This window comes from Chrysoperla carnea, chromosome 4 (assembly GCF_905475395.1).
Source record: "Chrysoperla carnea chromosome 4, inChrCarn1.1, whole genome shotgun sequence".
Taxonomy (NCBI): domain Eukaryota; kingdom Metazoa; phylum Arthropoda; class Insecta; order Neuroptera; family Chrysopidae; genus Chrysoperla; species Chrysoperla carnea.
The window spans coordinates 68,600,450-68,627,192 of record NC_058340.1 but is presented as its reverse complement, the minus strand read 5'-3'; the positions used below and the strand labels follow the sequence as shown (position 1 = coordinate 68,627,192).

Sequence of the window (26,743 nt, the reverse complement as noted above, 5' to 3'; positions counted from 1 at the left end):
ATTTTATTGTCCCTACCATGGCTACGCACACAACGAATACCTGTACGGAAGTACCTGTAAAAGTTAATAATTTTGAACGTTATTAATGGATGGATTTAATGAATTGGGTTGAAATAATCAAAAATGTTTATTTGATGAATTATGGATGTAAAAATCTTTTGATTAACAAATAAAAAAAAACGGTCTATGATAAAGACACGTAAAATTCAAAAAAAGAATTGATAAGTTCATAAGTACCAATAATTATGTTCGATAGGGCATTTAATTCTTAAATAAATATAATTTTTTAAACATTTCAAATTTTATTTATAATTTTTTTTTTATTTTTCTTTCTTTCGATTCTTGTTAAGTCATCATGATTTTTGAAAAACATTTTGTGTATTTATTTGTGTGCGAGCGAGCTCTGTGTGTAAAAGTTGTAGAAAACAATAGTTGCTTCTGTTTTCTAGACACGGATAACATTCATTCGAATTTAATAATGCAATAATCATCATTAAAACGAAACGGTCATGGGTATGACTTTTGGTGGGTCGATGTCAAGTTTCTGACCTAGTTCCCAGTTTGAAAAAAGGTTTGGATATTTATATCTGGACGCCATTCGCATCAATCTCCAAAATATATTTCTCGCCTACTCTAAGTTTCATTAACGTTTTCTTCGAAATAAAGATTAAATTATAGTTTTTGAAATTAAATTAAAAGTCGATTCGGAAAAGGTCGGAGACTTTGACATGCATAGGATTTGTAATTAATACACGGTAAGAAATACATGGCGTTTATTGCAATGCTGGTATGGTATATGGACAGTTACTCAAAAACTATCACAATATATAAGTTATTTACAATACTGTATGGTGTAAAAACTTTGCCGCCACTAACATTAGTAAATAGTAAGTTCAACTCGACAGTATGGTCTTGAGTCTTATACTTCATTGCAGATATCGCAATGCTTCTTGTTTTTCCCGCTATGATTTTTGGCGCATTTATCAATACGTATTATTGAACTACGATCATTTCAGTATAGGCGTAAATGCTACGTTTGTTGTCACACTGATCGTCACTCTCTTATTCTTAACCTATTTTGTCATTTTAATAAATATTGCAAGTATGCCATTAGTAGTATCAGAGGCATTACAGTGTTAAATAGTAGTATTCGCCAGAAGTATTGTGGCTATCATCAGTCAGTATGTGCCTTAACTGTTGCCCATGTTTCGATACATTTAATGGCACACTTCCCGTGAAGTGTGACTCATTCTAAAGTATATAAAAATCCAGAACCATTGATCAATTTTGCTTCAGTTGTGAATCTTTCATAACTTTTCCATAATCATTTTATAGCAATATCACAACATATTTTATTTCGATTTTCACGGTGAACACAATTTCTTTCTGTTTATCAATCAGAAAGTTAACAAGCTTATGAAGACGATATATATAGACGAAGTGGTTATAACTTTACAACAAGCTGTCTTGTTTGTCTGAAAATAACTTGGCAGTCATTAAAAATTTATTAGATAATAGGAGAATGAATAGACCAAACAGCACTGTCAAGTGTTTCTACAATTTTTTTGGAACAGAATTGAGAAGAATACAACTCTCTGTCAAAAAAAATATTTCAAAGTTTATTAAGAGCATCAAAATAATCAGAAATGGATTCTTTTCTTTATGAAACAAGACTTTTGTGTCTACCTTTCGAAATTATATTAACATGAAAATATTCTTTCTCTTTCTGATTATCTTACTTTGATTGATTGAAATTAATATTAAAATATGCCAAATTGAGAAAATGTAAAAAAAAAACTTCGACAACAAACGAAGTCGTTTTCCCTCCCAGTCAAACAAAACTTACATTGTTTGTTTGTATATACATCTAATATTATTTATTGTGTTGATTCTAAAATCAGAATAGCATCACAAACACACCTGAAGGTGTGTGTACAGTCTCGCTTAAATCCATACATTCCAATGCTGTTTTTGCAACGTTTTATCTTATGTAATATTATGGAACCAGTGAAGGCGCGGTAGCCTTTTGATACCCCATCAAAAAATATGTGTTCAATGGATAATTCATTTCATATTTTAAGGGTATGCATATCACAGAAACAATTCCACCCATACACAAATACGCCGTCATTTTAACGTTGTGTTTTAGTTTTCATTGACATAACAAAGTGAATGAGTGAGGGCTTTCTCTGGCAACTATATTCCTAAAATTGTCCATCACCACTTAGTTAAAAATTAGTTTTTTTCCAGTTCTAGAACCATTTAAATATGGCAAGTTTATATAATGTGTATTGCCACGGAATGAGTAATTATTTAACTCATAGCGATTTTTAAAAAAATTAAGACAATTCATGGAGTTTTGAAGTTCAGTGGACCTTAACTGGTTCTGTTTTCTTATAACTTTTTCCATGCAATCCCAGTAATCGAAGCAATCCAGTAATTTCTATTGAGTCCCGATTATCAAGACTCTGCTGTACTCTTAATTTCTATCAAAAATTTATTAAATAAGTAATTAGTTCTTACTGAATATTCATCAAAATTTCATCATGAATTATTTTTCCTTTTTTTTTTCAAAACAAATTTCCAGACATAACAATCACATGGATAGACAAACCCGGCCACTGCACGTGTCCACAAAACACGTGTTAAATTCACAGTGGGGGTGTTTATTTTATCACTATTTAACTAAATAAAAAAAAATAACAAATTTTCCTTCTAAATAAGTTTACATTAAAAAATATTATTCAACCCTTATACATTCTAAATAAAATGAAACAAATATATATCATTTTATAGTTGCATGGAATGAGATAAATAGATACATGGATATTTTTTTTATTCTGGTATTTTATCAAAGAAATAAATGAAGCGTTCGTTGATGTTAAGCGTACGTTTAGAACAACGTCCAATTATTTTCGATAAAATGTAATACATATAAATACTTTTGTGGTTATAAATATTAAATAATTATGTAATAAATATGATGATCATATAATATTAATAATTATATAATAATGCACTTTATATTATACTAGCTGGAAACTACCCGCTTTGCTGGGCAACATCCCCACTTGCACCCCTCCCTCTACATTTCCTTGCGTTGGATAACAGTTTTGTAATGTACACGTCATGCTCTTTTATTTGATACCCCACTTAGGTATATTTGTAAATATTCGATATTTCCTTCCCACTTTCTCGCTACACCTTTCTACCCTCCGAAGGTTAAAAAAATTTCTAAATGTAATTTAAAACATTCTGACCAAGTTTTGAACTATTAAAAGCCATAATTGAAAAATATGAATTTTTTATTCATGAACACCCCCGCAACCCCCCTTGTGGGTGGAATTTCGTAAAATCCGTTCTTAGCTGACCTCTACTTGGCCAAAGGAATATTGCTGCCAAATTTCAAGTCTCTAGGTCTTATAGTTCCAGAGATATCGTGATGAGTGACTATCTATATCTATAGAAAGTCTCCTATATATTTATAGATTATTTGATACATAATTAATATTTAAAAATATAATAAGGCATTAATTATGGATGCATCATAACCTAGGGAAATGTAACTGTTCTTTTAATATGTGTATATCTTAAGAAGAAATTTTAATAAAAAATACTTTTTAAGGGACAAGCTTTTATTGTACTAAATCGATTTTAGGAAACTTAGCTATAAAATTTTCTCAATCAAGTCGGTTCGACCGTTTAAGGACTACGATGCCAGTGAGAAACACACAGACGCACAGATAAAAACTTTAAACTTATAATACTCCTTCTTAAATCAATATCAAAGTGATGGTCAAGGATATCAGATGAGATGAAAAGGATATTTAGAAAGCTATCATTTTTTGGGACAAATTTTTGGAAATATTTAAATTGAAATTGAAATATTTCAGTTGACTTTGTTTTTTTGAATCATTGTTTTGAATTACCTAATTATTTTATCATTTCACTTTTCAAAATGAATTGAGCCAGGCTTATTTGACCATTCCTTTTCATACTAATTATTCATATGTTAAAATTATTCGTCATGTCTTTTCCAAACTGAATCGATTTTGAAGATCATCGCCAATTTTTTTGTTTTTTCGGGTACAAAACACAACGCTCGCTCATGAAACATGTGCCACAGACAGACAAACACACACACACACACACACACACACACACACACACACACACACACACACACACACACACACACACACACACACACACACACACACACACACACACACACACACACACACGTAGCGGTCAAACTTATAACACCCCCTTTTTTAATTTGGGAGTAAAAAATTTAAAGAAAATGGAATTAAATATTTTTGTCCTAGAATGAAATATCTCAAATTTAAACCACTAGATTAATTCATTTGTACTGTACACATTATATAATATTTATTTACATAAAAAATAAAAACAAGTTCCTTTAAAAACTATTTACAAAACGAAATGATTAGTAACTTTGAGTGTTTACACACATAGCCCTTATCTACTTACTTATACACCGTCACAAACACCCTTGGAAAAAATTGGTCCGGTAAATATTTAAAAAAATTATTTATTTGTTTAACTCTTAAACTCTTACACACATAAAAAATTAGAATCTAAGTTAATTTTGTATAGGGTAAACTATCATGCCTTGGTAGACTGTAACTAAGAAGAAAGCTTCACAAAAGGGGGGGGGGCAACCCTTTCGTCAGCCTTATGCTTTTTTCTTCTATTACAATAAATATGCAACTTTTTCTAACAAGTGAAAGTAAATAGTTATATTAAAATTCAAACAAGTGAAATTTACAAAAATTTAAAAAAAACCCCCGACAAATGCGATTTATTCCTTGTTAACCGATTTTCGAAAACTTGTTCTCAATCAAGGTGGTTCGACCGTTTAGGGGCTACGATGCCACTGAGAAACACACAGGCGCAAAGATAAACACTTTATACTTATAACACTCCTTGTTAAATCATTATCAAAGTGATGATCGAGGACATCAGATGAAATGAAAAGTATAATTAGAGGACTATCATTTTTTGGGACAAATCATACCTTTTCCAAACTGATTTTGAAAATCATCGCCAATTTTTTAGATTTTTCGATAAAGGAACTCTAAGCTTGCACTTAAAACATAGCCAAACACACTCTACGTTAAATAACCTTTCAAATGAAATCAAAAAAATTAAAACCGGGTCATCCGTTCAGGCGCAACGATGCCACAGACAGGCAAACACACAGACACACACACATAGCGATCAAACTTATAACACCTCTTTTTTTAGTTCGGGGGTTAAAAATACTAGTAGCAAGAAAATATATTCTTAATATGGTAGCAAAGAGATATTTTCTTGGTCCAAGAAAATTTTCAACATTTAAATTCTTATTTTCTTGAATTAAGTATTGTGATCATTGAATAAACAAATTTGGTGATCCAAGGTACAGTACTCTTTCCATACATGGTACTAAATTATGGACATTGAGATGACATGTTGGCAGCCATTATAATTAAACTGTGTTAGTTATTTATTTTCTGGTGTTGGTAATTTTAATTAAATAAAAAAAGAATATACAATACTTAAATTGAATGACTCAGTTAAAAAAAAAAAATGGTTGGTTATACTATGTATAAAATTGTAGTATCTAATTTGGTTTAATCATAGTATTGGTATATCGACGTCATATGGTTAATAAGCTAACATCTTGGAATATTCAATAAAAATATAAAATTAATTAGCAGAGACATCAGGAAATTGCCAAAGATAATTTCTGTAATTTAAGAGTCAGATTAAACTAGCCTTTAAAATCTAAAAACAACAAAAATCGATAGTCAATAATATTTATAAAAACTTTACTGCCTCAATTGAGATAGAAAGCTGCGTAAGAAATAAGAACCAACCTCTTTCTGGTGCTGGGGGGTTTAATTGGAAAATATCAGTCATTTTACTATTGGAATTGATATCTCAAATCTCAAAAATATAGAAGTAATATAGAAGTTATTTGAATGGGCTTGAGAGTTCACATATTGAATTTCCGCAGCAAGTAGTACTTATCATCAACTAAATTTTAGATTTAGGATTAAAATTATTTGTACCTTATTTTCAACTTTAATGATGAATATTTGTTATAACTTCCTTTTTTTAATTTCTACTGACTAATTTTGGAGAAATCTATGAAAACATATCCATCTACCGTTTTATCATAAAACATATATTAAATATGCCTACTTTTGAAGTCATTTTTTTATTTAAATAATAGATCAATCCCCTCTAAAATTTTCAGAATTGATTTAGACTTAATTCAACTTCATATAAACAAAAAATCAAGCTATTTAAAATTGTCTTGGTGCGCGTACATTCTTAATGCTTTCATATATCTTGAACATTCCATCTAAGAAAATGCATTTAATTTTCCAAATTATAAAAACAATTAATTAATATTCCTTATAGAAACGAATTAAGCCATAAAAATCATTGATGCAAATGTTTTAAATTACTACTTAGAATAAAATCAATTAGTTACTACTGTACTATACGATAATATCGGGTGAACCAGAATTAACTTAAATTTCCTTAGAAGAAAATATATTTAATCTTGTCAACTATATTCCATTAATAAGAGAATTGTTTGTGAAATTCGAAGTCAAATTTCATCCCCTTTACACCCTAGGAAAAATTCAACTCACTAACTTGAAGTCAGATAAAATAATTCATCAAATTTTTCAAATCGAAAAAGCTATTCGGCTGCTTATAATATACCTAGTATTACATTATAAGACGAATTCCGCAAATCAATTAAAAAATTTTTATTAAAGCAACTCCATGTGACAATTTTGTTTCTATTATCAATATTCCCAACCGTTACAATAATTAAAGTAAACTTAAATACAAGATAATAAAATGACGCTTTCTTCCATCGTTCAATATCTTCTGAAAATCTCCGATTTAATTTTCGAGCACTCATATTTTGGAAAATCAAATGATCACTCTGTATGTCAAATCTTGAAAATGATCATTTCTTGGAAAAGAAAACAAAGGGAACATTAAATCCAAGCATATTTCGTGACTTGACTTTCTACTTAGTGTTTTATATATTTATTCTAAATGAATTTTCATAATTAAAACATATATAGCTCCCATGAACAACGCTGTTCTATCTTCATAGATAATAGCTCTCCCATGAACTTTGTTTTTATAAATTACATTAACAAATTATTTCTAATTCATAAACTATCAACAAACAATTTGTCTTAATCAAATAATATACATTTAACCGTTTTTTGTGAACAAAAACTTACACCCTTTTAAAATTACACAGATACAAAATGATTATATAGAGTGTTTACTGTTTAAACAGCGAATACATTTTAAAAGCTTCTTTTATTGACCACCTTTTTAATTTATCTGTCTACCAGTCTTCTGCAATTCTTACAGAACAGGTATGAAGTTTGAGAAATTAAAAATGCCATTTAATCACACCTATCTAACAAATTTCAAGCTTTGGTTATGGCAAATTTGTAAAATACCGACTAAATCGGTCGTAAAAACATTAAAAGGGTCAACAATTTTAGTCGTTATAACCAATAGTCGTTATAAAGGATATGCCCATTTTTATTTTAAAGTGAATGTCTGAGTAACAGGGTGTTTTTTTCAGTTGACATATGCTTGAAACTCGAGGAATAAATTTAATGGATAAAAATGCTTCAAGCAAAAAATGTTGGGTGGTTATGTTTTCAAGCTCAATGAAAAGCTCACTCTACTCCATAACTGATAATCGATAGGTAAACACTTTTAATTACAAAGTTGTTGTTGATTAAAAAAGAAAAATTTTTTGTTCGGAACATTTTTCCGCAAACCGTACAGTTAAGACAAAAACGGACTGAAAGTTTTACCCAATTTTCGTTTTCTTATCAAAATTGTTATTTAGTATATTTGTTTCTGTGAAATCTAGGCACTGTTCGAAAAAAATTTCTAAAAAATCCAATAAAAGTGATATATTTTTCTATAAATACCATTTTTGCTAAAATAGAATAAACAAATGGACAAAAATCGAATTCGATGCCGGTATAAGATTTGTGCCTTTGAAACTAACATTTTTCTTTTAAACCATTTTCTTCGATTAACTTGATATATCGAGTTTTAAGCATATATCAACTTAAAAAAGACAGCCTGTATATGTTTGTCGTTATAACCGACTAATTTCAGTAACAATTGGTCGCTATAATCAATATGTGGGTAAATAAGGCTCAAAATAAACTTAATAAAGTTACAAATATATAAGTACATGTAAAAAAAGTACAAATGTACATCCGTTGGTCATTATAGCCGATATATTGACGTATAATTCCAACGAATATTAGTCGCTATAGCCATTATGCCATTATAACCGATATCGTTGTTGCCGATGCATTTGTATATGTTTTAATATAAGAATTCAGTTCGGGATTTTTCATTTTTGATTGTATAAACTTTTCTACTAGTACAAATTCAATTGAAACACCCGATATCTCTCTACAGTCTAGAAAGATACAAAATATCGAGATATTCTACCCTCTTATTTGCACATAACACTAATATATCACAATATTAACACAAAAGATTTGATGATGAACACACCAGTAATAGTGTGTTATATTTAATATAATAAATACATTATTTAATTTAATAACCAAAAAAAAAAAAATAACATTTGAATAATTTGTTATTTTCAATGTTCAGTCAAACATTTATGGGTGAGATGGGTCGAATCGTGTTTAGATTTTCAAGGGCCTTTTTTTTAGGCAAGTTCTGTAGTGGAATAGATTTAATAAAAATATTAAATATACATAAAATTATTATGATTTTTCACTTTTTCATATATATATAATTAAATTATCATATTTTATGTTGTGTTTGTGTGTGCGTTGATGATCTGATTTAGTCACGTGATCTGTTGTAATTTTTGATAAATGAAATGATAATGATTTTATTTATAAATTATATATATAAAATATATAAAATGTTTTTAATTTAATTAAAATTGATTTTAATTCTTTAGTTTAAATAATTTAATTTAATTGTTTTATTTTGTAAATCGTATGCATAAAAAATTAAATAGGGAATGGGTAGGAATTAATGCTGTTTTAACTTCTTATAAAAGTCAAAGTAATATAGATTACAAACCCATGCTAAATTGTATAGATTGACAAAGAAATTGGATTGTATAAAACCCGTTTTATCATAAAACCAATATTAAATATGCCTTCTTTTGAAGTCATTTATTTATTTAAATAATAGATCAATCCCCTCTAAAATTTTCAGAATTGATTTAGACTTAGTTCAACTTCATATAAACAAAAAAACAAGCTTTTTTTTTTAAATTGTGTTGGTGCGCGTACATCCTTAATGCTTTCATAAATCTTAAACATTCCATCTAACAAATTGCATTTTATTTTCCAAATTATAAAAACAATTAATTAATATTCCTTATAGAAACGAATTAAGACATAAAAATCATTGATGCAAATGTTTTAAATGACTATGAATAAAATCAATTAGTTACTACAAGCAATGCTTACTAAGTTATGGCTCATTGAATCTAGCATATTATAGCTAAAATTGGTATATTTAGAAAAAATACCACAAGAATTCAGAGAAGTTTTAACTAGAAAGGAAAATAATTCTCATTTGAAAAACTTTTGGTAAATTTCTAAAAAGAAACCAATTTGTTAGAAAAGGTTAAATTATCAAATAAAATCATTTTGAAATTGAACAAAAATATTTATTATAGATGATGAAATGTATCACAATAATTACGTTAAGTGAATTTGAAGACCACATACATATACACAAATCTAACAATTCGATCTATCTTATCTTATCGTTATCTACACCACTAAATCCATTCCCAAAACCACCCTTGACCCCCTTGAAGTCCAACAAAATTACTATAGTGATTTGTGACACATGAACTAACTTACATTGTGGGCGTTTATAGTATAATACCAGTAAATCTTATTCAACTTAGTACAATCGAAGAAAATTCAATTGACTTGAGAGAGAGTGGATGATTTTCCTTGCGAAGGGGATGATTTCAATGAACTTTTCTTTTCTTTTTCTTTTCCACAAAATAAACTAAATGCATTACTGTTTATAACAAATGTTGAAATTGATCAGAAGTCATTGTATATTGAATTTATTTAGAAAAATTTATTTTGAGTATACATACAAAAAAAAGGGCAGTCATTGAAAATGGCTTTTTTTTGTATGTTATGTCGTAAAAATTCAATTTTATTAAACGTTGTAACTGATTCTTAATGTAATTGAGATTTATTTCGAGGTTATCGAATAGATATTTATTGTATTTTATAGTTTTGTCGTTATTTTCGTCTTTTGTGGGAGAATAATTTAATTGATTGGTTTTTAAGTTTATTAAACGATAATCGTAGTTTATAGGACAATTTGTTATATTAAATGATTTTTTCATTATAATTTTTTTAGAAATTTGATTAATATATTGGGGGTCCCCGGGATTGTACGTTTCTTATGAGGTGTAACAAATACATCTTCGTAAAGATAATGATAAAATTATTGGTCTCAAGTTTTTCCTGACTAAGAATAGGTAGGAAATAATGCTAATTTTACTTAATTAGGTTTTGTGTTAGATTTGTCTCAACAGATTTAATGTACGCCTTATGACTTTAAGGGAAACCTTAAAATTTGGAATGTCACGCATATCACCGTATATAATTTAATAAAAACAAGTACTTATTAAAAAGTAGCATTTCTTGGCCAATTTCTATGCTAAATATTAAGAATCACGTTAAAAAACTAACGTATAAAAAATGTATTCTTTACAGACATATTCATGAATATTCTTACCTGCGCTTCCACCAAAAACATGATCTTTAAAATAACTAGAAAACTGTTGGTCTTTCAATTTTAGAATACGATCCTTTCAAATATTATGAACCCACGGCATTACGAACAGATGTAAAAGGAAAACTCCGTCAAACTTAAAATACTCATTTTCTGCTAATGCTTAGAAATATTAGTAAATAAAAAAAGCTCTCCAACAAATAATCTAATAAAAAAGACATTTAGTTTCAAAAGTCTTGAAATAAGGGTATATTCAAAGATGTTTATGTTTTGAAATCACTGTATAAAGCATACTTCCCAGATCCCGTTGCATTTTCGGGTTAAATATATTGTATGAATGTGCCAGATTTTGTATCCTACTCAGTTTAGAAGAATAAATTCATATAAAAATACTTAATATTTTCCAAAAAATTTAAAAATTCCATGAAAAAATAATTAAGTTTTCCATAAAAAAGAAAATAAAATTTTGCTGTACTTCTCCGTTTTATATTATAAAATATAAAAACTGCAAGTAAAATATACTAAAATCGTTGAACGAAAAATTATACCATATTCAACATCCCAAAAAAAAAAACACTAATAATCCATGTAGTCCCATCTACATGTAGTTCATCGAACTAAAGAAATACTACACACACACATGCACAACGAGTTTCATTTATATTTGTTGGTAACAGAGCTACGTTTTATGTATCATACAACCACGCATCATACAAATGAAAAACATTCCGTTATAAACAAAGATGGATGCATATACGAAATATATTTACTAATCCTGTGAAGAAAGATAATAAATAATTATATAGAGTCAAAATCAGCTATACCGACGTTAAAGATACGATAATCGTTAGAAGCGATATGTACTCTTTATATAGAATATCAAATCTTATTCTATCTTTTGAAAACTCTGCTTTATATTTTCTGGCACTTTTAATCTAACGTAATACTATCGGTAATAGATTTTGCATTCAGAATTTAATGAAACTTGGCATAGTTGTCCATTATTATATCATAATTAACCAGTTAAATTTTTAGGGTCCTTCAGAGATGTGAAAAAAAGATATTTTAACAGTGATCCTTAAAGGAAATCACAGATTTTATTTTATTTCACAAATCAGATTTTCAGTTCTCTGAAGGCCCTTAAAAATTTAACAGGTTAATTATGATATAATAATGGACAACTATGCCAAGTTTCATTAATGCAAATTCAGAATTTGCATTAATTTCAGTGAAATTCTGAATGCAAAGTCTATTACCGATAGTATTACCTTAAAGAAAAAAGTTTTAATTCGTATAGCGATACGTGTACCTTTAAATTGTCTAGAATTTTTTCTGTAAGAAACAATTTAATGACTCTCACAAAAAATTAAGCTTCTTCAAAGAAAAGTAATAGTTCGGTCAGAAGATGAACTGGAAAATCAAAGCTTGTTCGAGTTCCCTTTTTAATAGCCGTCCTTTCATTTTTCTTCAAAGGAGAATAATTTTAATGAAAGGCATTTAAATTCTCTAGATTGTGCTCTCTAAATTAAGTTAAGCTTCTTCGAAGAAAAACGAAAATCCGGTTGTCAAAAACAAGCTGGAACACCAAAGCTTGTTCGAGTCCGTCTTTTAATCACCGGGCTTTCATTTTTCCCCGAAGGAGGATCTAAATCGTTTTGCCACGCGATTACAGGTGTCTTAAAATAGAATTACGATAACGGACTTTAACTGTGTCTCAATAAATGGATAATATAGATGAAAACCATAGTAATTTACATTAATAATGTTTCAAAGAATGAATAAACTGTATAATAAAAAAATACAGCTCATTACTTTAATAGTAAACTTATTTCATATACCATGCTGTTTTCTTTGTGTCGTTATAACCGAATTTAACTGTATATATACAAAAAAAAAATAAAAAGTGAGATAGATAATAATTAATAAATTTATTATAATAATATCTCAATTATCTTGTCAGCATTAATAATAATTCGCTTTAAAACAAGATAATTATTTATCATTCGAAGTGTACAAAAAAATTACAAAAAACACCTTCTAACTTGTAAAAAACAAAATGCTGATACGACATATTATCCAAGCACAGACAGTGCTAGGCTATTATCGTGGTATGGTAGCTTGCTGAAGTGTGAGCGTACACCGGAAACTTCTGACATCTAGTGGTACAATGTTTAATAAATAAATGATAATGATAATTATTTTTTGTAAAATAAAAATTATAATAATAATAAAATAAACATGCATAACCGGAAATGATTATCATAATTTTTTTTTTCAAATATTATTTTTATTTTTCGAAATTACCCATTTTAATAACCGTTATTGTAGTATACAGTATATTTCTATATACAATATATAATACTCTTCGATGATTTTCGAATTTAGGACCTCTATCGAAATTTTTTTACAGGAATTAATCAAACATATACCTGCATTTTCGATGTCTTGCTATTTCTTTTATTCCTTGAGAGAATGTTTCAACCCCTTGGGGTGACGTAGAAAAGTCACTCAAACTTAGGTTTTTATATTTTAATACGAACTGAACAGTTTTCTTTTAAGTCTAAATCGATAGTGTCTTATTTTTTTTTCATTTTATTCATACATAATTGCATATTCTAAAATTACACAGTAAAAGATTGCTTAATTTCCTTATTAAGGAGCCTTCTCTTTAGTCAAATTCGAGGTCTCGTATCCATCAACGTTCTTTAAACACATATAGGTTTATAAACACATAAAAATATATTCGATATAAAAAGGGTCTTTTCTAGTTTGAATAAAAAATTTTCTACAATAACACCCAAAAAGATTCATGTTAATAAATATAATTCTAATTGAGAAAATCCCCTTAGCCTCATGGGTTAGGATAGGCTAGGTTAGAGCGGCTGTCTTGGGGTGGGAAACACTTAGATCACATAGTCCGTTGTGATACCGAAAAAGGGTTAGCCCATCCCTAGTCACTGCTTCATTAATCATTTGGAGCTGTTTAAGAACAGCAGGAATGCTTTGTCGTCAACGGACTTTAGGTCGGAGAAGTCGTCAAAGAGAGGCTGGTTCAAGTAAGTCTATCTCATCATGGCAAGAGCTGGACAGTGATAGAGAAGATGAGAAATAGTATCCTCCTTCTGACCACTGTGACAGCTCCTGCAGTAGTCGTGATACACTTCCAGGCTCAGGCGTTCAGTATGCCTGCCACCCAATCAGTGTCCGGTAATAGCCGCAACAACTTTGCAAACAGATTCCCTTGAAAGTGATATAAGATCATCGGAACGCCTACGATTGTACTCCCTCCTTCTAAGATTGGCCTTTTTTAAGAAATCCTCTTTGAGGAGCAACTTGCAGTTCGCAAATGGAACTCTCGGATATTTATTGATACTTGTGTCCGCCAGCATTGTGCCATTTCTGGCAAGCTCGTCGGCTTAACAATTTCCTGGAATGCATACCAGGTTTACATCCATTTGTTCCGCCAGCTCGTTTAAGAACGTACGGCAGTCCTGTGTTTCCTTTGACTGTGCTATCTTAGGCTCATAATAAAATTACAAATTTTTTCTTATTGCAAATAATTTCAGTAATTTACTTTATACGTAAAACACATTCCCATTTTCCCAAATCTACTTGTATGAGAAAATTTTCAAAAGAAAATTACCTGAATAATCATAATATAAATTGAAATTTTGCTAAAATGAATTTTCACAAAATTAAATTAACCTTAATCATAATAAATTTTCAGTATTCATAGATAGTATAATTAAGTACACTTTGTGTGTTGGTACTAATGGTTTTAGTAGTTTGGTTAAAGTTTGTCGTTAGTTAGAATCTCTCCATTTCTATCACGAATAATAATCATAATAATCATAATAATAATAGTACCTAAATTAGAGATGTTTAAGTGTTTGTTAAATTGAATAATTACATTCAATGTGTTGTTGAAATTAGTAATTATTGAATGAAAATAGCCTTAAGGTTTATTGTTGGTTCTATCAGCATTGTTTCTCAGATCATATAGGAAGGTTTATCACACAATCTATCTGCTTGCTTTATATGGACTCAAGTAATTTACCAAAGCTTATGGTATAGACATTAATATTGAGTGTGATAATATTAAGTACTAAATAGGCTTATGTGATATATATTTTATGGTATATTTTAGATAAATTGAACTTATAATAAGTAATATTGACAAGTCAAATATAGCTATGAGCTGTTGGCTGTATGTCTCAGATTAAAACAAACCTATGGCCTTTCAGAGCGGAAAAAAGAACTATCTTATTTAACAAAATATTATATACATGAATTATTAAGCACAGATTCCCGAAATCTTTAGGATAGATCTTGCCTATCAGTTTATTACGTTGTGACCTTACAAAAGACCCTTGGTTTACTCGAAAAAAACACGAAAATTTGGTTAATTTATCGAATGAGGGACAAGTTTGTGAGATATCGTATAAATTTGCAGTATTTATAAAGGCTAGATGATTTTATTTCGAAGCAATTCGGCAAATATGTCGAAAAATAAACATCTAAGATAGAATGTTCGTAAACCTACTTGTTTACAGAATGTAATAAAATTGGAAGTAGATGTGATGCTAACTGGTCGCCCTATTAGTTGGGTAGGGCGTAACCAATTCAGTCCGCGGTATGCTTAGGATAGCGAGTTCGAATCCCTCCGTCGCAACAATATTAATTTCATTAATTCTTGTGATGGACTGGTGTAGTGCATGGTATATGCATGAAGGAGGTGCATACAGCCTCTGAAATTGAGGAACTGATAAATGAAATTATCAGCGGAAAGGTGGTAAAACACATATATGTTATCACCAATGGGCTCTTTATTCGTTGTCAAAGTTGAAACTTTTTACATGGTCGACTAAAACTGATACATTTCAAATCTTGAAATTTTTTCTATGCAAAAATAACTCAATAATATCGTACTTTTTGTTCGTCTTTTTGAAAAATAATAACTATTTATAAATATGCAACTGTGTGTATATAATTTGTATATGTAAACATACGACGTATAAGTATTATGTACAGTTGTACGTCTGTTGTCATAAAGAGTCTACGTATATAGCAGTCTACACGTTTTTTTAAACTATACTACAGTTAATATTCACAAGAAACGGAAATGAAATGAAAAATTTAAACCCAACTCTTTCTGAATTTTGTTTATTTACAAACAAACAAAGGTTTTGCCTCAAACGATATGGTCTTAAACTAGTCTCGACCTATAGTTCGTTAAAAGTATTGGTCTCTGAAATGTACCTATTAATTTTTCTATATCTATTTCATTTTTCAAGATATATTCCAAAATAAAATCTAGGGAGAATTAAAGAATATTGTGAGAATTAAAATATTTCGAAATATTTTAGCTTTTAAAGAATAAGATTAGACGAACATTTTAAATTAGAAAGTTATTTTTTTCAAAAGCCCCAATATATACATCTTTACTCTCTCTTATTCGTCCCATCGACTCCACCAAGATTCAAATTTAATTTTTGTGTTTTTGATTTGTGTTTTGCCTTTGACATTGAATCGACGGAATCCCTAGGTGAATTCTGAGTAGAATGAATAAAAGCAAAATTAAGATGTGGGTTAGAAAGTTGGTGAAAAGTGAATTATCAGATTTGTTTACAATACAATGAATTATACAATTGAAACTCATAAACACATATGCATTGAAAAATAATTGAATAAAATCGGTTCAATTTATATGAAAACTTCTATATAAACTAATATATGTACAATAGTTAATGAAAATTTCACTGGTATTTTGAGAATTTACTGGTTACGAATAGAAGAATGGGGGTTGTTTAGTTATTTCCAATGTTAATAATAATAAGTAAAGGGGCAAATCTATCGACGGACAAATTACATTCATTTTAATTCGGATATAATAAGTAATATTGACAAGTTAAATATAACTCTGAGCTGTTGGCTCTATGTTTCAGATTAAAACAAACCTATGGCCTTTCAGAGCGGAAAAAAGAACTATCTTATTTAACAAAATATTATATACATGAATTATTAAGCAGAGATCCCCGAAATCTTTAGGATAGATCTTGCCTATCAGTTTATTACGTTGTCACCTTACAAAAGACCCTCGAAAAAAACACGAAAATTTGGTTAATTTATCGAATGAGGGACAAGTTTGTGAGATATCGTCTAAATTTGCAGTATTTATAAAGGCAAATATTTCGAAAAATAAGCATCTAATCATCAAATGAGCTAGTAACTAGCAAAAATACGAAAACCTGATGCAATTTTCGATTAAACAGCAAGTTTCTGAGGTATCGACTGAATAAACTGTATTGTATCATCCCTTTAGATTACAAAAATTTGTGTATTAATTTTGCAACCATACATTTTCAATTTTGAAAATATCAACTTATTTTTCAAAAGATATATTTTACAGATACCAAAATTTGTCGATTAATTTTGCAATCATTATTGAATAATATATGCTTGAATGAACGCCAGATGGTCTGTATCAAATATCAAAAATGATTTGTATACATTATTGGTAAAGGTAACATAACTGTTGCTGAAATCAGTTAGGGCATCCTCTTTAATGTATCCAGTTAGTTAGTAACAAACAGTAAGAAAGTATATTTAAGAATTTTGAATGTTTTGTTTCAAAGTATAGGTATATATATATATATATGTATATATATATAAAGTTCAAAAATCGAAGACAAATTTGATCATCTTTTCTCGAAACATTCGATAAAAATGTGTGTAAATGTAGATTTGTCCTTGATAATTAAGAAAGGTTTTCCAATAATTTAGTAGTCTAGATAATCGAAAATTTCCATTGCTAGGAACACATTGCGTCGGCTCGCTCTTTCGACAGCTCTCTTTTAATCACTCAAAAATGATATTGTTTTTTTGTATAAACGTTTTGATTCTAAAAACACGATGTTTAAAGCTGTGTATATAGTCTAGCTTAAATACATATTTTAATAATATCTAGCTTAAATAAATAAATACAATTATTGAAAAATAGCTCCAGTAATTGTAACAGCCCTGCTTTTTATTGAGCCCCAAATATTGAAACACTATGCTTTTCAAATTTCCAAATTTACTTTACTTAAATAATATTAAATATCTAATTTTCTGAATATTTTAATCCATCTTTAAGAAAAATCAATTTTCTGAATATTTTAATCCTAAACGCTTCCGATTTTAATCTATTTGGAGCTTGTTATTTCATGAAAATTTCCTTTTTTGTTAATTTTAATAAACAAAATAGTTTGTTTTTAAAAAAAATTGTATCCCTTAAATTTTATTAACTCAATTTCCCGACGTTTCAACCAATTATACATTTGTCACGTATTAAAACGTAATCATTCTTACCCCGTGTGAATATATACAAAAATATTTTTTCTGAAGCTCTCGTAAATTCAATAAGCTAAAAAAAAGCCCCGATAGCCTATGTAAGAAGCTTCTTTCTTCTGTTTTTTAAAATCTTTGACCAATTAATTTTTTCGAATTTAATCTTTCACGGTCCCCAAACAAATTATTTCAACATTCATTTTTATTACCACACATATTTTCAACTAATCAAATTTGCTAAGTCACTATCAAAATCTAAACTAATAAAAAGTTACTATAGTATCATTTTCAATGTACTAGTTTTCTTAATGACTCATGACAAATTTTCACATTTTAGAAAGACGTAGATAAAGTTTCGTTCGATATATGCGTTATAACGCAAATTTCATAAGTATACCTTAATAATGCTTGTATCGTTAAAACTATTATCTCGTGATTTTTCTAAAAAAGGAATTTTCAACTCTATTGGGAAAAATCCTAAACAATAATATTATAAATCACGTGACAAAGTCATGGACACGACATATATTATTTGTACATAGAGGTGCAAAAAAAAATTAGAATAAAACAACTCTATCCTTACTTAACATAAAAGTCTCAAAGTAATATTTATATTTGTTGGTATACAACGATACCCAACATTTACACAGCTAAGCTAATACAGAACATAATATCTTTATGCAACATATACCTACCTACCATTACAACAGACTAATATTGTAGCATGTAGTGAGTGATTTTAAATCTTTGAAGACATAATACAGCCATAATTTTTCCTTTAAATTCAATCAAATTTGTTATAATGACTGAAAATGAAAGCTTAATCCTTATTTAATACATAAATGTGAATGTATCCGCTATAAAAACATCGGCTGTAACAACATATTGATTAGTAACAAATATTCGTTGAGATTATGAGCCAATATATCGTTTATAATGACCAACGCATGTAAAAACATTTTCTTAATTTTCATAATGTTTCTGTTAAACAAAACATTAAAGTAATACTATTTTAAACCCTGTAAACTTTATTTTGAGCATTAAAAATTTTATTTTGTACCTTATTAACTCATATATCGGTTATAGCGATCAATTTTCATTGAAAATAGTCAGCAAGAATGACCGAATAGTGTACTTATACACATGCATTCTCTTTAATTATAAAACTGCACATATCGCTTATAACGACTATCGCTTATAGAGAACTACAGCTATATATAAGTATAGCTGTTGATTCCTTCAATATCGTTATAAACGATTTAGACTGCATAAAGTTATAAAAAATTACTACGTGAAAAAAGTTTCGAAAAATTCGACAGTATTCTATGAAGTTCGTATATTTTTCTGTCACCGTTCTATTTATATATGACTTCCTGTCGCTTCCACCATTTTTTTAAAAAGAGGTTTTCCCCAAACCCTTTCGACAGAAAAAGGAGTAATTCAATCATTTTTATACCATGCATATATGCAATATGCAAGGTATACTAAGTTTAGTCCCAAGTTTGTAACGCTTAAAAATATTGATGCTACGAAAAAAAAATTGTCTGTACGTCTGTCCGTCTGTCTGTCAACACGATGTATGTGTGACATGTATGTATGTGTACTGTCTATACATGGTATTTCAAGAATTAACTCAGTCAATTGTTTGTTTCCACTAATTATTTTAGAATTTCACAAAAAAAAAAACCGATTTCACACAATATTTTGGCTCGAATGGTAATTGAGGAAATAACAAAATTTTGAAAACAAGGCAAAAAGATATTTCATGCCTACATAATTTCAATAAGAAAGGAAACACCCAAAACTCAGCCATCTAAAAATCAACTTTTTGGTGACAATACTATCTCGTATACAATAGGGTATTATCGTAAGTCAAAAATAAATAATGAAATTTGAAAAAAGTTAAAATTTATGTAAAAATATACTTAGATATTCTGATTTCGAGTCATAAAAGCACATTTTTCTTTTAAAATATTAAAATTAAAAATCGTAATTTTTAAACTGTATATCACGTGACCTAAAACGCGGGTGAGCCATGCTATGATGTCATAGCGGTATGAGTCATAGACCATCAGTTAGTTCAGTGTGAACAGCTGGGTATAATATATACATAGATAATAAGTATTAATATTTATTATAATCAGATGTCTATGAATATATATGTCAAAGTTATTTGTGTTATTTCGTATAATGATACCCATATTACGTCATCAAATTGGATGCCCGCGTTTTTGACAGTTTAAAAAAGGTTTAAAATTTAATTTTAGTTTTTGGCAAGAAAGCGTGTGTATTTTTCCGAAATAAATTTTTGGTGGCTTTTTATTAGCAAAATCAACATTTTGAAGTACTTTTTCAAAAATAGTGGAATACCCTATTATATATTGCTACAAAGGTTTTCCATTAATGGAAATAAATTCAACAGTTCACTTTATTATCAACATTTTTATCCAATCACCCCATACAAGACAGTAGTAACATGCTAACAAGAGAGAAATTAAATTTAAAACGTATGAATGTATGCATATATGTATCTGCTACGTGTGATGAACACAACACAAAACAGTGCTACGAACAGTTACGATATGCTACGTATACGTGTATATATTCAACACATAGCATTATTATATGATGACGAACAACATATCATAGTTGATCATATGATGACACAACATACAGACTATACTTAACATATATAGCTTATCATATGTATAAGTGAGATAGCTGATATAGTGTCACCATATTGCTAGTAACAAACTAGTTTAAGCTAAGCTACTAACCATCCATTGCTGCTGTATTCATTCCTATGTGTCTCATCATTAGAATGAACTAAACAAAACACTATCTATTATATAGAGATACCTTGATTCGTTGATAATATAACTATAGTTAAAAAAAACGAGAAAATCGGGAATATTTTTTATCTCCAATTTCGATAAAACTCAGTTTAGAAGGTAATTTCGACCCAAAAAGTACAAAAATCGTATTCATTTAACGGTTAGACAACTAGTTTCCATGATACCAAGCCCAAAAAATAAGATAATGGGTGGTATTTCTAAAACTATGCTTCCAATCATTAAAAATTCGATACAATTTCGATAAAACTCAGTTTATAGGGTAATTTTGACCCATAATTTACAAAAATCGTATTTTTATAACGGTTAGGCAACTAGTTTCGGAGATATCGAGCCAAAATATGACAAAATGGGTGATATTTCTAAAACTATGCTTCCAATCATTAAATGAATACGATTTTTGAATTTTTTGGGTCAAAATTACCTTATATACTTTGTTTTATCCAAATCAGAAACAATAATTTTTTTCGATTTTTTGGAATCTTTTTAAGGGGGGTCCCTTTAAAAAAATCGGAAAAATTTTATTGTCTCCAATTTCGATAAAACTCAGTTTATAGGGTAATTTTGACCAATAATTTACAAAAATCGTATTTATATAACGGTAGGGCAACTAGTTTCGGAGATATCGAGCCAAAATATGAGAAAAATGGGTGATCTTTCAAAAACTATGCTTCCAATCATCAAATGAATACGATTTTTGAATTTTTTGGGTCAAAATTACCTTATATACTAAGTTTTATCCAAATCAGAAATAATAAGTTTTTTTTCGATTTTACCCCTTTTAAAATCATTCAATTTATACTAATTTGAATGTTTAGACGATTTACCGAATATTTTTATGACTATATATTAATGACTATATAGTATTTACATATTGTTTAAATCATTCAATGCTCAAAACATTTTTTATAGATTTATTAAATAGATATATTCAAATCAACTTTGATTAATTATGAAAAAAAATATTTAATTGATTAAGATAACTTCAAAAGCCCTATTTATTAAGTAAGCCTTTCTAATATGAAAACTTTAATAAGTCAATTAACTAGCCCTCATCTAGTGAAATTAAAATTGATTAGATATTTTTCAATGCATTTCAGATAAGAAATTTAAAGCTAACTTACTTATTTAAGTTATTGACATAAAAATTTATTTTTCCTAAAGTTCATTTAATTGATTAAGCTCGCTAAAAATTCTCCAAAAATTATTATGTTATAGATAATTTTAATAAAAACATACTATAAAGAATTGATTTTTTGTTTATAGGTATGGTTTCAAAATCGACGTGCAAAATGGCGTAAGACTGAAAAATGTTGGGGACGTAGTACAATAATGGCTGAATATGGTTTATATGGTGCAATGGTACGACATTCATTACCATTACCGGAAACAATATTGAAGAGTGCAAAAGAAAATGAAAGCGTCGCCCCATGGCTTTTAGGTATGTCCACTGATGGGTAAGGAAATTAAAATACACATAAGTATAATTTGAAATAAATTTTATACTATATATATATAAAACATCTACTAACCCTCTTACTAAAAAACCCTCACTTGTAAATAAAAAAAATATATATACTAACAATTTCTACAATAAGCTTCGATTAAGTCTAGAATGAGATTAGATTTTAATATAACCTAGGAATCTACGATTTCACTTGTTTTTAAGTTTAATAACAAGTGAAATTTACAAAATTTAAAAAAAACCCCGACAAATTTTTCGAGTACGGAACCCTAAACTCACATTTGAAACATATGTAAGGACACTCTCCCTTAAATTGCTTTTTTCTTTAAAGCCTTTTCCAAACTGAGCCGATTTGGAAAATTATCGCCAATTTTTAGTTTTTTCGAGTAAGCAACCCTAAATTGAAACATAGCTAAGAACACTCGCCATTAAATTACCTTTCAAACAAAACCAAATAAATCAAAATCGGTTCATCCGTTTAGGCGCTACGATGCCACAGACAGAGAGACACACAAAAATAGCGGTCAAACTTGTAACACCTCATTTTTTTTAGTTCGGGGGTCAAAAATACTCAAATACTCACTTAAATTCCATTTAAGTACATATAACTACTTAAATGGAATAGAATTGGGTACCAAATAAATGCAGCAACTGCTAAGTCTTCCAGATTTGATCGTGAATCGATAGTTCTAAAAATCGGTTACCGGTTTCCAATTGGTTCACTTTTAGAGATCAGAAACAAAAACAAAAAAATTATCAAAATGCATCATAGTTTATAAAAAACGTAGACAAAATTGCACATGCAGGCTTTTGTGAAATAACGGGTATTTGGTCAAAATTAATATAAAACTGACAATAAAAGTTTATTTGAAAAATTTGGGAACTGGTTCTACCTATTTTTTCACAAAAATTTAAGATGATACGTCAAATAGTATGTTCAGAATCATGAGAATCGTTTTTTTAAACCACATTTCGCGGAAAACGCATTCAAAGTTTTTTTGATGCATTATCAATATACTGAATCATAAAATAATTCCTCATTAACTCCTATTCCGCAAGTTTTTGTTTTTTTTTGAAAACATGTAACGGCGCAAAGGAGTTTCAATTCAAAGTCACTATATCTCGTAATTTCATACTACTCCGAAAGACATGATTCCAAGTCTCATTTTAATTTTCTAATTTAACTTATATTTTCGCGTCATTCCTTACTCAAATAGAGAAATGTAATAGTAACATGCTTTGATAATAAGAAAAAATGCATTTATTAATATCAAAAAAACAAATTTTAATATTAAATACACAAAAAATCTCGAGTAGAAATAAACTAGAACTACTTGGGGATAGGTATTAGAGGAACATTATTAAAGCCTTCTTTTCTCTATAATTTAAATTTTTTCAAAAAAATATTTATTATGCAAACAATATTATAATACATTAAAAAATATAATAACGACCTATATTTCCATTTAGTAATCATAATCATTTTTCATGCTAAAGGAAAAACTTATTTACCTATTTACAAGGTGTCTCAAAGCAAACGTACCAATCTTTGAAACTGCTTACTACTTAAATATATAGAACAACCAATTCAAAAAAAAAGTTTATATAGATGTTTAAGACAACGCCGTTTGAAAATGAATATTGTGATATCACTGAACAGGTTTTAAAAATAAAATCCGGTATTGGAAAAATATGATAACCTAGTCTGTGCCTTAAATTAGAACTACAATATCAGGCTAAAACTGGATTTTAGCTCGTGTTGAATAAATAGATGGATATTTAGCATACTATAGTAATTTATAACAATATTTTTTTAAATGTATGAATAAACTGTCTACTAACAAGTGAAATTTACAAAATCACATGAAACTTACACTTGAAACATATATAAAACACTTTCCATTAAATTGACTTAAAACATTTGGAAGATCGTCGCCAATTTTTTAGTATTTTTCGGGTACGAAACTTTAAACTCGTACTTGAAACATAGCTAAGAACACTACCCGTAAAATTACCTTTCAAACAAAATACAAAAAGTCAAAATCGGTTTATCCGTTTAGGCAGTACGATGCCACAGACAGACACACACACAGACACACTCAGATAGCGGTCAAACTTATAACACCCCTTTTTTAGTTCGGGAGCTAAAAACTAGTTCTTTCTTTTAATTGGGTGGTTCTTTGAATATTCAAGCCTGCTTATGACTGCCATATTGACTGCTTGACGTCACTTGTAGTTTTCCTATTAGATTTAGCAATGATTTATTTTTAATTTTCCAAAGAATTTCATTTTAAAATAACTGTAATGATATTTATGTTATATTTTCAATTTTGGTGGAAGGACCGGATAAATGTAATTTTGTTAAAAATTAATATACCTAACGTCGTGCTCTGCGCTCCCACCAATATAAACAGAATGAATAAGTAATAAAAAGGTGATTTTCTTCAAATTTAGTAGCAAGAACACAAGATGTTCGTAAAAGGTAGTTAGTAATTATTTCCACAGTTCAAGAAAATTATCATATCATATCAGACAAATACTTATTTTCTTGAATGAAGTATTAAGAACGTTGGAATCATGATTTTCAAATATTAAAACCTAGTATCCATTTGTTTTGAGACACACTGTAATGCAGTTTTTCTAACAAGCGCATATTTCATTTACATGTTTTTTAATATCCCATCATTCGTTTTTATGCTATGCTTATGTTTAGTTAATGCCTTAAACATTGAGTGAAGTGATTTACATAATTCACTTTGAAAAACTCTCAAATAAGGGTTTTTTTTTGGGTCAATATTATAGAATAATGAATGCATTATTTAAGTTAGTTTTGAATTTTTAAATAGATTTCTTTTTTTATAATAATGAGAAAATTATACAATTTACGATTTAATGATGCGGAGAAAAATTGTTTTTACAAGATATAGTCAGTTTACAAACTTTTTACGGAACTACATGCTAATTCCGGGAAAATAACGTTAGCGTGAGTCCATTTGTGACTGACACTGCATTTGATCCAATATACGTTTTATAACGTTATATTATGAATACGTTTTTGATTCCGTTAAAACAAATCACTAATCTATGTTCAATAAATTTATTTTTCAGGAATGCATAGAAAATCGTTAGAAGCTGCTGAACATTTAAAAGATGATACATGTAGCAGTGATCACGATGAAACACGAACCGATACGAACAGCGAAAAAAGTGATAAACAACAATCATCCAGATCGAATAATCCACACCAACAAAACAGCACACCATCAAATCAATCATCACATCCATCCCAACCAAAACAACAAAACAAACATGGCGGCAATAATGTTGGAGGTGGTGGGAATCCAAATCAAAGTCCAAATCATTCACCACACCATCCAAACGATCCAAACGGTAGTTATGGACCGAATACAACATCATCTAGCGGCAATACGTATAATTTACATTCCAACGACGATCCAGAAGTTTTTAGGAATAATTCAATTGCATGTTTACGTGCTAAAGCGCAAGAACATCAAGCTAAACTTTTAAATCATGGCTTGCTGTTGCAAGTGCGTTCGTTAGCGAATATGGTAAATCATTATGGTGATGCAAATGCAAATTACCATCATAATTTTGGAACACCGGGTCATCATCATCCGATGGATTTACAACAGTTACATCATCACCATCAACAACAGTCACCATCGACAGCAACAAATGCGACAAATTCAGGTACTAACGATAATGGAGGTCGAGCATCGTCGACAAGTAGTACTACGTCAACTTTAGGGGGTGGCATCACTGGTGGGCCACCATCTGGCTCATCGTCAGCAGGATCTAGTTCAGAGCATGAGCTATCATCCTCATCGGCGGCAAATATGTTCTGTCAACAAGCTCAAATGATTGCGGCTGCAGCGATTAAAGGTGAGACTTTATAGAGGGACACTTTGTAATTTTAGTATTGTTAAGAAAAAATATTGTGATTTTAGTTTTTCCTTTTACTTTTTAAATGGTGCAAGTTTTTTTTTCCCTGGTTAGGAATTTTACAGATTTAAATAATAGGCCGATTCTGGAAGAACGGAGAAAAACTCTTCTATGTGTAGCGAAAAAGCTTAAAATTGAATTGATTTGTTTGTCCTTTTATAAGAAAAATCGTTTGGTAATATCCTGTTGGAAAACTATCAACTCTCTATTAAGAGTCTTATCAAAAAAATTAGAACTTATGTGACCGTACTTTCTCCTGGGGATTTTGAGTATTATAAAAATGTAAGAATTT

General features: G+C 29.0%; 1 protein-coding gene across 1 annotated transcript in view; it reads left to right on the top strand.

Moving 5' to 3' along the window:
* Positions 1-26,405, top strand: part of LOC123298888 (visual system homeobox 1-like) — a 162,282-nt gene extending 135,877 nt beyond the window's left edge. Inside the window, exons 6-7 of the mRNA XM_044880985.1 lie at positions 22,290-22,464; positions 25,597-26,405. Coding sequence (XP_044736920.1) covers positions 22,290-22,464; positions 25,597-26,405 — 984 coding nt within the window. The remainder of the gene's footprint in view (positions 1-22,289; positions 22,465-25,596) is intronic.
* The last annotated feature ends 338 nt before the right edge of the window (positions 26,406-26,743 follow it).